Here is a 13,660-nt window from a genome sequence, read left to right as displayed (position 1 = left end):
ACAACATCTTGTCAAATTTTGATCCAAGAATTAAACGTTTGATTTAGGATCTATATAAAAGGAAATATCTTCACAGAAATAAGACTAGTGAAATGAAACAAAAAAGAGACTATGAAATATGTTAAATGTGTGTTGTATTGTATCCTTAGAATAAATAAATCAGTCATCATTGCCCATCAGAGTGAGCAGAAACTTCTTGTAGTCTCCTGAAGTTTCATTGGCAACAACATGCTCAAGATGAACACTGTTTCTCTTGTAATACACATCTTTGATCTCCTTCAGATCCTTCTCAGCCCTTGTCACAATCACACGTGTCAGTGCTTCCTCATCACTTCCAACACTTTCCATGGCATTTCTCAGAACCTGCATAATGGATTCACAGTAACAATTCTTTGTATGACAAATGTATTGCATGTCAAATTCAAAGAAGCACACAAGATTTTCACCTTTTCATAGTACTTCTTATGATCATTGATGCAACTAATAGCTAAATTGGCTGCCATATGAAACTCATCAGACCCTTCATCGGACAGTTTCTGCATAGGGAAAAATGAACAAGCTAAGAAAACTAGTTCTTCAAATGGTGTCTCCCTGTGTCCCGACACATATGACACGTGAAACACAGACACACGTCATGGAAGACATTTTTTTTGTCTAAAACATAATTATAACATGATTTTGACATACTTCAATTTTTTGTCTAAAAATGATTATAACATCATCAAATCTTAACAGTTGACAGTTAAGAAAGTAAATAAGAGGCTCTTCCATGTTGTACCTTTGTAATGGCAATGCCATGATCATCCCTGTAACGGTTGAAAGTGGCCACAAGTTGTGTCTTGCTCCTGGTGGTAAGGATCCTAATAATTTCTTCGTTGCTTTTGTTCTTGTTTTTAATAGCCTCATGAAGTGCATCAGCTTCAGATTGTGCCAATCGTGCATTAATCTCACTGCCACCATACCTAAATGAGCTCACCAACCCTACCAACAGCTGAAACAAATTGACCAAACCCTAATTAGATCAAGAATAAATACCCTAAATCATTTTCACCAGTTGACTTCTTTCTCTTCAAATGCAAAATAGGAAGTGTGTATAAATTACAAAATGTATATATTTTGAGTGAAACTTTCCAATGAAAATTAGTTTCATTCAGTAAATCATAGTGTTCTGCATTAAAAGTCAACCTAAATTATGGTGGCAAAACTCAATTAAGATGGAAGAAGAATCACATGAAGAAACTCAATCTGAGTTTTGTGCAATTATATATGACATGCCTGACGAAGGTGGCCAGTGGTATTAGCAGCCACATCTTCCTCAATGGAACGTTTGAACCTGTTGTGGTAGGCACATCTCACAGCAAAAAGCTCTTGGGGTGAAAGAACACAGGAAATTTCCACAATCACTTGGTAGCTTTTTTCATCCCTCTTAAGGGCGATATTGGCCAACAAAGCCTCACGTTCTGCAGGTTCCAATATCCAACGATACATTGCTCTCTGTTTCGTACATAAAACCCAACACAACAACACAACAATACTTACTAATTACATTATAAATAAAATAGATTGACATAGCTTCTAATCCACCACTTTAAAGCAATATGGTGTTTAACTTTTTCTGAGATTTCCAGTGCCAATTTCGTGTACCTCAAAGTCACCAGAGAGCTCGGACTCAAGGCGTTTGATGAGATCCTCTTGGAAGAGATTCTGGTATGCCTCTCTGATTTGGGTCCTCTGTGCAGCATTTCTATGGCCTAGTATTGCTATAATGGCTTTTCCATCAGCTCCCCAACCTACAAAATTTGCAGAATCTAATGTTAGTCTTTTTTGTATAAATCACAATTTTGAAAAATCTGACATGCTCATCACCTATTCCAAGTTCCTAACAAATAATTGGAAATTTGATCATGGACTTAAAATATGAAAACTTGTGATCAAATGAATTTTTGGAAATATGATGAATCATGTTAGTATCTGACCTTTCACAGCCTTCCTCAGAGATTCTGCATCTTCCACAGGAGAGTGGTTGGGAGGAGCAACCAATGTAGCCATGCTTCAATTCTTTACTTTTAGTCTATGCTTCTGGCTACTTAAATTTATACACACAGGTGCAAAGTTATATATATATATTACAATAGCTTTCTGTGTTCACTATGTCCTCTGTTCATATTTGATTCTGTGATCGGATAACGATATTTAAATAACATTTTCTTTCACAACATTTAAATATTGATTACATGTCAATATGTGATTGGTCAAAAATTATTCCACAATACAAAAAAATAGTCTAAATATCATTATCATTTTTAAATTGATATCACATTTTTTTATTCACAACATTAGATAAAATGAAAAAAAAAAAAAAGAAGCTAAAACTTAGTTATATCTGAATCCATAAATTTTCTTTGTCTTGGCTAAAATTGAGCTTGGAAGGAATACTTTATTTATAGCTGGGTTGTGTAAATGGTAAAAGTGTCAGTGAATAAATATATCATTTTTAGGTTTAAACCTGTTTTTGGTCCCTAAGTTATGAGCGCATGTTCAGTTTAGTCTCCGCTTTTAAAAATGTAAACATTTGGTTCCTAAGTTATAAAAAATGTATCAAATGAGTCCTTTTTGGATGTTCATGGTCAAAGTACAAATAACAATCTAAAGTGTTGTTATTATTAAGAAACAAATCAGAGCAATCTAAAGATGTATCAGTTGTTAAGAAACAACCAAAAACAGTATTTCAAGTCAAAAAAGGACTCATTTGATACATTTTTTATAACTTAGGGACCAAAGATTTACATTTTTAAAAACATGGACTAAACTGAACATCCGCTTATAACTTAGGGACAAAAAAAAAGTTTAAACCATCATTTTTACTAAAAACCATGATTAGCATATTTAAAGTATAAACTTTTTAATAAAATAATGGTTTCTATGTACTATTTCACCTAAAAGTAAATATTTACTGCTTCCATTTCTTTGTATTTATTTGTTTAAGAAGGCAATTCACTCGCATATAAAGAAACATAATTAAATGTTCATTTATATTACCCTTTAACTTCCCAATATGAAAAGTATTATTTTTAAGGTATGTATAAAATACTTAAGAATTAAGTAAATAAGGGTATAATTAAATAGAAAATATGACTTGAGAGTTTCAATGACAAATATACTTATTACTTTAGAAATAAAGATAGCTTTTTACTTCCTTTCTATTTATTATCATTCTACCTTCAATATGTTACCAAATCCTTCCTTCACAAAACAATCAAATTCAACTCCTTTTTAAATTTAGAAAAAAATATTAATTAAAATTAATTGCAAATTTAAAAAATTCACCTTAATGATTTTCTTTTTTTCTTATAAATTATACAGTGATCAATAAATTATAACCAACACAAATAATGTGTTATAAAATAAATGTATTAAAGAGTATTCTCAATTAAGTTGCTGAGGAGAACAAAATAATTTTAGAAATTAAAACTTTGAAAAAAAAATGAATTATAGTGAATGGAGACGAATCAGTGACGTGCCATTATTGATATGTATATTTAAAATAGATAAATCATGAGTTATTAAAAATACATAAACCCCTTATAAAAAGTTATAAAAAGAAAATTATTAAAAAAATATTTTCCTTTAATTTTATTTTGTACATGATTGTCTTATTTGTTTGGTTACAACCTCCCGCCAAATACAGTAATAGTTTATAATGATAAATTTTAGGTGCCGACCTAATTTGCCAACCACTGCATAGGGTTTGTAAATTCAATTACTTTATAGGAAAAAAAAAATGATAAAATCAGTTCTCATGTTTCTCACACTATAAAATTATTATTTTTTCTATAAAATCAAAGCTGATTTGTTTTTTTTTTTTCATGTTTTTTTTCATCTAGTTTTCTCTTCTATACGATGAAAAATGTGTTTTAATTTGTTCTATTTTACGGGTTAAAATAATTTGTTCTTATTTCAAATTTGACTATTTTTAAAAGTTAAACTATTTAACAATTCGTCAATAAATAAAGAAGAAAATGAAAAAGAAAACAATAACTACCAAAAAAATATTAAAAGTGTTTGACCTTAAGCTATCGAGATAATAAGTTTGTTTTTGAGTTTGAAAAATTTCTCTTAGGATTTTGTCTTTAAAAATATTAAACTATTTTTATATCAATATTTAAATTATGTGAGATTATTGGATATAAAAAAGAAATAAAAAAAATCATTAGAGATTTCTTAAAAAATATTAAAACAGTTGTCTTTTTCATATAAAAAATTCTATTTTCTATGCAGAAAATAAATATTATTTCATAATTTTTAGAGACTAATATCTTTATTTGATTTTAAATTACGGGTAAATAAGATCACGAAAAACTATAAAATGTATCAGCATAATGTAACTTAATCTTGGAATCAAAGACTTATGAGTTCTCTATAGATCTATTTTCCATATTTGTATGGTTTAAATAGTTAATAAAGTTTAGTGTAAATCATTAAGAAGTTGAAGAGTTGTTTTTATCTCATTGGTTAGAATTCTTTTAATTTTTGAACCTTATCTTGGATTTTTGTCAGTTTCTACTTATGATTTCTTTTTCATTTATCTTTATCATCATCATTATCTTCTAATATTTTTCACGTTTATTTATGTTTTTATTTTTTTTATATTCATAGAGTTCTTGAAACTAATACGAGTTTTACACACATTTATGTGTTTTGACCTATAAGTTGTTATTATTTTTTCTTCTTTTGTGATTTTACTTATGAGTTTCTTAAAATGTTTCAAGTTCACATTTTCTGGTAAATATTTATTTTGTTGATTATATCTTTGGTACAAAATATGAGATTTTATTATTCATTTTCATTTTCATGTACTTTTAAGAGATTTATGTAAATTGATTAAATCTCTCAACATTATCAAGTGTTTGAATGAAGAAGATTATCACTTACTAGAAACACTGAATTAAATGAAGAACTCAATCTCTGATAATGAGCTTTATTAAATGAAGTAACAGACAACATAACTGAAAGGAATGCTGAAAGGAAACAGCATATATATAGATATAGATGCTGTCAAACAAACAAGACACATAACTGAAAGAAAAGGCACATATGCCCTCAAACAAGACACAAACTGAACCTCTTACAGGGAAACAGACCTAATGAAGGAACACATCAGAAACTCATTTCTAGGTATGCCCTTAATTAGGGCAAGTTCTTTAGTCTTGCTTCCCCAGCAGTGCAAGGATGAACCTCTTGTAGTCTCCTGAGATTTCCTTGGACACAGCATCTTCAAGATGAACACTGTTCCTCTTGTAGTACACCTCTTTGATGTCCTTCAAATCTTTCTCAGCTCTTGTTACAATCACACGAGTCAAACCATCCTCATCAGTTCCAAACTTTTTTATTGCATTGCGTAAAACCTATTCATAATACAAAACTTTATAGGGTCAGTCATTCCATAAGAAAAAAACTTATTTGTTAGTCTTTTTCTTAATGCTGTGTTTTCAAACTGACCTTCTCATAGTACTTTTTGTGGTCATTGATGCCACGAATCACTGTGTGCAATACCTTGACAAAATCATCAGATGACTGATCAACCAATTTCTGCAAACAAAATACACTATTATTTTTAATCATTCTTTAAGATAAACTAAATATGGAAAAACAAATTTAGTGTATGTAGAAATTAATGAGTTACATATAATGGGTATTGCATTTATCAGTACCTTACTAATGGAAATTCCATGTTCATCTCTGTAGCGGTTGAAAGTTGCAACAAGTTGAGTTTTGCTTCTTGTGGTGAGAATTCTTATAACTTCTTCATAGTTGGCTTTCTTCTCCTTGATTGATTCATGAAGAATATTAGCTTCAGTTTGTGCCAATTTTTCATTGATCTCATCACCCTCGTACCTGTATGAGCTCACCAACCCAACCAAAAGCTGCTCAAACAATCACAGATTTTGATAACATTAGTATTCACAATTTCATTAAGAGACTTCAAAAAAATCAAACACTCAAATTATTATTCGTATGAAAATGACTTGCCTGACGAAGATGGCCAGTCGTGTGTGCTGCCACATCTTCTTCCAGAGAACGTTTGTAGCGATCATGATAGGCACTCCTCACTGCTAAGAGTTCTTTAGCTGAAAGAACACTAGCAATCTCTGCAATCACATTATACTCTTTTGGACCATTTTTTATTGCTACATTCAGCAAAACAGCATCACGATCTGCAGGCTCCAACATCCACCGATAGACAGCTCTCTGATTTATGAACACAATTCATCATAATGTAAGGATAAATGAAGTACATGATTGTTATCAAAAACCAATTACTCGTAACCAATACTGACTTAGATACTCTAAAGTCATATGGGATAGTGTTCTTATGATACCTCAAAATCACCAGAGATCTCTGACTCAAGGCGTTTGATGAGATTCTCTTGGTAAATCTCTTCATAAGCCTTTTTGATTTCCTGTCTCTGATGAACATTTCTGTGACCCAGTATAGCTATAATGGCCTTGCCATCAGAACCCCATCCTAAATCATAAATAACAATGTCATGTTTGGTTTTAAGTATCATGTCATCATATTCATTTTGTCACAGTTATGTTTGTATCTCATTAAACAAAACAAATTATATTGTTATGTCTTTACTGAATGTTGTTTAGAACAAAGTTAAAGAAAAATATTTTTTTCACATTGTATGTTTGTATCCCATGTCAGACGAAAATTAAAGAATTTGTAGTGACATGCAATTCCTGTATTGGTATTTGATAACAAGGACTACTGGTTGTTTTTTTCTTACATTTTTGTAAAGAGTCTTCAATAATACCAATGTCTTGGAAGTATACTGTGTTATCAATTGTGTTTTCATTCTATAAAATATATATTATTCTAATCAGATTTATATTTGATATTTGGGACAGCATTTACAGGGACAGGACAATTTTTTAATATTTCTTAATTCCTTTTAATTCTACAAACTTTTTTAGCTTCTCAAATTAAGAAAATAAATCATTTGTCTTATCTCTAATATGAAATAATAAAACATTATATATTTAAAGTAAATATCTATGTGCATGACATTTATATAGTTATTTAACTTTATATATATATATATATATATATATATATATATATATATATATATATATATATATATATATATATATATATATAAAGTAAATAGATAGGTGTGTGCATGTGCATTCATATAGCTATTAACTTAATAAAAATATTAAAACAATTTTGTACAAAAAATTTTAAAATGATGTATATCAACTTTAATGTCTTTATGACTTTATTCTAAAAAAGATTGCAAAAATACACAATTTAACATGGGTTAGGTTTATGCTGATTTTTATAGTTTTCAAGATATTATTATTATTATTATTATTCTTCATTGTCCAGTACCCCAGCTTTTTCTTTTCACTGGGTTGGCACAAGTTACTAGTGTACAGAATAACTCATGATTTACTTTGTTCCAAGGTGTATCATTTGGTACAGAGAAGAGAAAATTAATTTTAATAAAATCAAATTAAAAATCAAGAAAACTTTTATTTTTATTGAACAAAAAGAGTATCATTTTGTCCCTGCTAAGTTTTAAAAGAAAAATAATGAGAACAATAAGAAATATTAATAGAGAATGTAGACATCTGCCATGGTTTTGGCATTTCAAGAATGTCTGAAATGGTTCATGACAGTAAAATATAAGTAACAAAAAAATTCCTTAACAATGAACAGAAGAAAGTTAATCAAGTAATGTAGCAGGAAGAAGATAACAGAGAAAGTAAAATGATTAAAATGGTATAAGTTTATGAAAACCTTTGAAAGCTTGATGAAGAGCTTCAGCATCTTGAGCAGGAGAAGTTTGATGGTGAAGAACAAGAGTAGCCATTGGAATAACTCTTACTTAACCTTTTCTAACACTCTCAAAGAAAGTATGTGTGTGTGATGTGAGAATGCAGATTTGCTCTCATCTCAATTTATAGAAGGAATGGTTCCCTTGGAGTTAACGCCTTCACAATATTACATGTTTCTAAGTACGTTTCAGTGCACTTTCTTCAATAAGCATCTTTTTAACGCGTTAAGAAACAAAGTGAAGAAAGGGAAAGAATAGTAAGCATTCCATATAAAGTTATGTAAAGAAAGAGAAAAGAAGCTTGTTTGGTAGTAAAATGCGTATGAAGCGTCAATTATGAATTTACATAGCGTGAGGTGGGATTTTGTCCCTTTCTGTTTGCATGAAGAACAAATGTCACCACTGTCTTAGGGTTCTTTATTTCTGTTCTGTACAACGGCTCATTTACTGTCATAGGGTTCATTATCTCTATATTTCTTTACTTTTTCGTCTTTTTCTTAATTTTGAATTCAAACTTTCACGCGTTATTAAAGTACCGAATTTCAAAGTGTACTCTGTATTAGACTGAAGTACCAAATTTTAGAGCGTAGTATAGTTACGTCATGTGTGATAGGCATTGATATTCTTATCTTGATCAACCAAAGTGAAGTTAAATAATTTTATATATTGTGATAATTGACTCTAACATATTATGTGATGGCAAAAGTTTACTATGATGTAATCTTTCTGTTTAATATATAGTTATACTTCAATAAATTATTAATTATGTTCTTGTTTATATTTAATATAAGTTGTTGTAATGGAAAAATTAGATTAATTATATAATTTTATAATTTTGAAGTTACAAGATTGGTTTAATGATAAGAGTCGGAGAAAAAATGGAGAGAAAACTTCTAGATTCTATTTTCTCAACAAACATTTGAGCGATATAAAATTAGTTTGAAAGTTTTGGTAGAGAAGGTAAAAGAAGTTTTTGGTTTAATTTTTTTCCTGGCAAAGCTAACCACTAATATTTATGAATAAAAAAAATTAAAATTTTAATTGTAATTAAGAAATTTGATGTAATATTCCAAAAATATAGCTATAAACTATATTTAGGAGTTCAGGAGTTCTTACATTTATATTACAATAGAACCGTTACAAAGAAATAAAGTTAATTCTTAGTTATCTAATATAACCATAAACTTAAAACTTTATATAAAAACCTATACTGGTACGATTTCAAGTACAAACAGAATGGTCATATAACCCTGTATTGAACCGAACGGTACTACACTAATACAAACTGAATACAAGACTGAGCGGTCTTACCCTATCATAAACAATCTTCTTCTTCTAGCGCCTGCTCCAGAATATCTTTACGTTCTGCTCACCCCACAGGGTGATCATCACAGTGAAAAGAACGACCGAACGTAATAATATGACAAGACAGGAAAATAAGGGTAAACTTATGTAATTTAATTAATTCCAAACAAACATACCATTTACAAAGAGATGAGAAAAATAAAACAATCATGTATATCAAACATACAATCTTCATACTCATTTCAGGATTTGACTGCACGTATAACCAACAATAACCAACCATTTATTTGACTCATCCGAATTGTATGAATTGTGTAGCTCGACGTTCTAGCTCTCGGGTGGTGTAGTAGCTGGGATGCTCTCAACAGCTGTCACCCGAGGTCAATCCTTAGTCCATCTCAACCTTATGGACAAGGACCTCCTGCCATTCCACGCATGAATTACCCTTCTCTACATGAGTAGGAGTAATCATGGAATATCAGGACGAACGACTGTAGAGATTGACCGGGTTCATACTTTACCAATCACAACCATTTCAGGATTTGACCAAACGTATAATCAATAATAACCAACCATTTTCCTTGAGTCATCCGAATTGTATGAATTTTGTAGCTCGACGTTCTAGCACTCGGGTGGTGTAGTAGCTGGGATGCCCTCAACAGCTGCCACCCAAGGTCAATCCTTAGTCCATCTCAACCTTGTGGACAAGAACCTCCTGCCATTCCCACATATGAATTACCCTTCTCTACATGAGTATGAGTAACCATGGAATATCAGGACAAACAACAGTAGAGACTGACCACATTCATACTTTACCAATCACAATCATTTTTGGAGACATTCCACCTTAGAACTCTCTTTCAAATCCATATAATTTGTTTCATATACATCTTTAAATACCATCATACTTAACTATCAATATACCAAACCAAACAATATAGAAAGATCACAATCATGAATAAAACTGAAAGGAATTTAGCATTATGATCTAAGAACATGACCGAACGGTCAAGTGACAGAATAACTCTAGTATGATCAGAACACAGTCAAGGACCGAACACTTACAATGGATATCAAATACTAATCTTCAACATAGAGTTCTCTTCAAGATATCGAGTGGCAGTACAAGACCGAACACTCTTTTTAAGAGACTGAGTGTCAGTAGAAAACCAAACACTCTTTAATAAACCGAGCTTCAGTACAAGACCAAATACTTGTTAAGAGACCGAGTGTCAGTACAAGACCGAACACTCGTTAAGAGACCGAGTGCTAGTACAAGACTAAACACTCTTTAAGACTACACATGACCGAGTACTATCAAGACAGTATACGATCGAGCACTATCAAGACTACACATGACCGAGTACTATCAAGACTACACATGACCGAGTAGTAGTATGAAACCGAGCACTAAAGAGACTGTATACTAGTTTGAGACCGAACGCTCTCCAGACCGAATATTAGTATAAGACCTAACACTCTCAAGCTTATACAGGAATAGATAAGTGTATTCGACTTCACCATTACAAACATTTAGTTATATTTTGTACTTTAGATAAGTTGAATGTCAAGTGGCAGAATAAATTATACTTATGGCCGAAGACTACACTCTATTATATAATACGATACCGTTTGGTCATTAACTGATGTTCTATTAAAGAAGAATCCAGCTAAGACCAAATATACATAACAGACGAACGATCACTAAGGACCTCTTGGTCTACCAGTACAGACTTATGCAGAATACTGTAGAATTCATATTAGACCTTATCTCTACCAGTTCATACCGTTTCTCAATCATCAACACATACAACAACCATGCAGCATTCCGGTAACACACAAATCATCAACATAACATCATTCCAGCAACCAACATTCTTAACAGAGGTCATAATTAAATTACAAGTTTCCCTTACCTTGAATCCAATATACAACTTCTATAGACTTCCACAAGATTGCCGAGACCGTATGTACTTTTAAGGCTTCCTACAAGATTTGATTGGTGAAGAGAGACCAACCATAACATCAAGAGTAGATAACAGTGTAAGAGAAAGAGTTGAGGAACACATGCAAGCCTAAACAAAGCTTTGCATGTGACAGAAACGCATGACCATAAAAATGACGAGATTGAACTTACCACTTCAGAACCACAGCTTGATCGGTTTGAATGAAAGCTCTGGTCACCAAGAATACTCACACGGTGGCTGATTGGTGATTGGAGAAAGAAAATGTTAGAATTTGTAGAGAAAAGGAAGAGGATTTTAGAGAGAAGAAGGAAAAAAGAAGAGAGAAGATTTTTAGGAGAGAAAGAGGGTATCTGAAAATGGCACGAGAATTTGAAAAAATCATTTAAATACTACCACTGAAAGCCATTTGTCCACTCCAAAAACATACACCTCCTTTTTCTTTCCACATGTCATTTTCGAGTAATAACATTTGACAACTAAATAGTTTTATTTAAAAGATCTAAAAATGTATGAAAGCAATAAAATTACAAATAAGGACACAGGAGAGGAATATAATTTCTAATATTAACTTTAATAGAAAATTTATATATCTAAGACATAATAAAAATATAATAAAGATATAAGTACATTATTATGATAAGAACAAAAAGACTAACACCATGAACATAGAGTTTGTTAGTCAAAACATAAAAACAGGGTAAGATTTCGTAGATAAAATGTATGGCTAAAGAGATTAAATATAGTATGATAAAAATATCGACTAATAACAATCAATATCTCCATATATGCTTGTTAAAATTGAATTATCACTAATTTTTATAGCACTTTTGTTACCATACTACTTAGAAGTTATCCAGAAGAAAAAAATGACTAATGTCCCAAAGAAACCAATGCAATCAAACTAACTCATTAGTGGTTAGAGTTATGGGACAATATTCAACTTCAATAAAAAAATGAGAAATAATATATTATTTTTTACTCTTATAAATGATAAGAGAAATGTACAAAATCTATGATAGACTCGTAACAGTGAAGTCATCAACGCGATCAATATAAGAATAAATATATAACATCTAAGAAAGATAGGAAAATATATTTTTAACAACTCTTTTTTATAACTTTTTTAGAATCATTTATGTAATAGCTCGTGATTAGTCCGTTTCAAATATATGAACTGATAAAATAGTGACACATAGTCTATTATTAAAAAGTTATTAACATATCATAATCCAAAAAAATAATGAGAAAAAAAATATCTAAAAATATGGATAATATTAGGACAAGTAATGGAAATACATCAAATTCTCAACAAGAATACAATAATGAAATAGATTTCTCATTGAGCTTAATTGAGAAGTCAAATGTTCAAGTATTATTAGAAAGAAAAACATGTTATACAATCATGACTAAGCTCTACATGTATATGAAACTTCAATCCTAAAAAAATGATAAAGAGGACTTAAATATTTTATTTCAAAATATTTTGACAAATTTTAAGTCTACAATCTCATCTATGTTATTTTTAGTGATTGTGTAATCAACATTTAAAGAATAATAGTAGTAGTTAAAAACAAAGAAAAGTCATAATCACTACAACGAAATCCAAGAGATGCAATAATTGTTTTATCAAAAGCAAGAGAATTCTTTTATCAAAAGCAAGATTGGACTTAAGTCGTATTTCTTCCTCCAAAAACTCATTAACAACATCAATAAGAAAGAAAGGATGACAATGTAAGATCATTCTAGAATTTCCTTGAACATCATCTCGAAAAGAAAACATATTTAATGAATTGTTTTTGCATTTTTTCTTACCAAAACTCTAATACGTTATCTTCTTTCTCACACTTACATCATTTTTAAGCTTTGTCTTTGAACTAAAAGTGACTGCAAAGACTAGTAGCTTACGTAAGTTACTATTCGTAAAAGGTTCATGCTGAGATAGTGGGTTGGTTCATCTTTTATTTAATGTTTTATATAAGATGTGTATCACCTCTTTTATATAATAAAATGCAAAACAACATCAATTTTTTCCATCAATAATTATTTATTTTGTTGTTTTTCATTTGTTAAGTATTTTTTGTATTTTAACATTTGAGATAAATTATCTCCAACTAATATTCATTGCGGTGTTGAAAACATAATAATCACTTTTGTACAGAGTACATAAATTGGAATAGGTGTTCATTCTACCACAAATGTTATTTTCTTAGTGCATGTTAATTTTCAGTATTTTATTATTTGAGATGAATTATTTCTGATTATTTTTCACTGGCTTTTAGAATAGGTTTCTTATGGTTGAAACATTAATTTTTTAGGATAATTTAATTAATATAATTGAAGTTACTTTTATTTAAAATTGATTTTATTCTTTATGTATTTATATACAGAGAGGGGTTATTTTGTATGCATGGTAGAAAAACATGTTTGAAATTTGACTTTTCTGAGTTAGTTTTGTAATATTCAAATTTTAACATTTAATATTTATATAGAATTAAATAACTATAATAATAAATACATTTAAAAGAACTAAATGTAATC

At 30.1% G+C, this 13,660-nt stretch overlaps 2 protein-coding genes across 2 annotated transcripts; both read right to left on the bottom strand.

Moving 5' to 3' along the window:
* Window positions 1-8: 8 nt before the first annotated feature.
* LOC106761518 (annexin-like protein RJ4) lies at window positions 9-2,097 on the bottom strand. The gene is made up of 6 exons (XM_014645074.2): window positions 1,977-2,097; window positions 1,645-1,790; window positions 1,276-1,494; window positions 779-991; window positions 447-536; window positions 9-363 (listed from the first exon to the last, which is right to left on the bottom strand). The coding sequence occupies exons 1-6, from the start codon at window positions 2,047-2,049 to the stop codon at window positions 160-162; spliced, it is 945 nt and encodes a 314-aa protein (XP_014500560.1). The 5' UTR covers window positions 2,050-2,097; the 3' UTR covers window positions 9-159.
* A 2,848-nt stretch (window positions 2,098-4,945) lies between these two features.
* Window positions 4,946-7,969, bottom strand: LOC106761229 (annexin-like protein RJ4). Its single transcript, XM_014644757.2, has 6 exons — window positions 7,814-7,969; window positions 6,381-6,526; window positions 6,031-6,249; window positions 5,712-5,924; window positions 5,500-5,589; window positions 4,946-5,405 (listed from the first exon to the last, which is right to left on the bottom strand). Exons 1-6 carry the CDS (start codon window positions 7,884-7,886, stop codon window positions 5,202-5,204), a joined length of 945 nt encoding a protein of 314 aa, XP_014500243.1. The 5' UTR covers window positions 7,887-7,969; the 3' UTR covers window positions 4,946-5,201.
* Window positions 7,970-13,660: the final 5,691 nt, after the last annotated feature.

This window comes from Vigna radiata, chromosome 5, assembly GCF_000741045.1.
Source record: "Vigna radiata var. radiata cultivar VC1973A chromosome 5, Vradiata_ver6, whole genome shotgun sequence".
Taxonomy (NCBI): domain Eukaryota; kingdom Viridiplantae; phylum Streptophyta; class Magnoliopsida; order Fabales; family Fabaceae; genus Vigna; species Vigna radiata.
Note: the sequence above shows the minus strand (reverse complement) of the source record. Positions and strands in the feature narration are given on the sequence as shown.

Coding starts and splice junctions, on each gene's coding strand:
- LOC106761518 (XM_014645074.2), bottom strand. CDS start 2,049: ATGGCTACATTGGTTGCTCCTCCCAACCACTCTCCTGTGGAAGATGCA. Junction 1,495..1,644: donor AGCTCTCTGGTGACTTTGAG/GTACACGAAATT, acceptor TGTACGAAACAG/AGAGCAATGTATCGTTGGAT. Junction 992..1,275: donor CCACTGGCCACCTTCGTCAG/GCATGTCATATA, acceptor AATTTGTTTCAG/CTGTTGGTAGGGTTGGTGAG.
- LOC106761229 (XM_014644757.2), bottom strand. CDS start 7,886: ATGGCTACTCTTGTTCTTCACCATCAAACTTCTCCTGCTCAAGATGCT. Junction 6,250..6,380: donor AGATCTCTGGTGATTTTGAG/GTATCATAAGAA, acceptor TTCATAAATCAG/AGAGCTGTCTATCGGTGGAT. Junction 5,925..6,030: donor CGACTGGCCATCTTCGTCAG/GCAAGTCATTTT, acceptor TTGTTTGAGCAG/CTTTTGGTTGGGTTGGTGAG.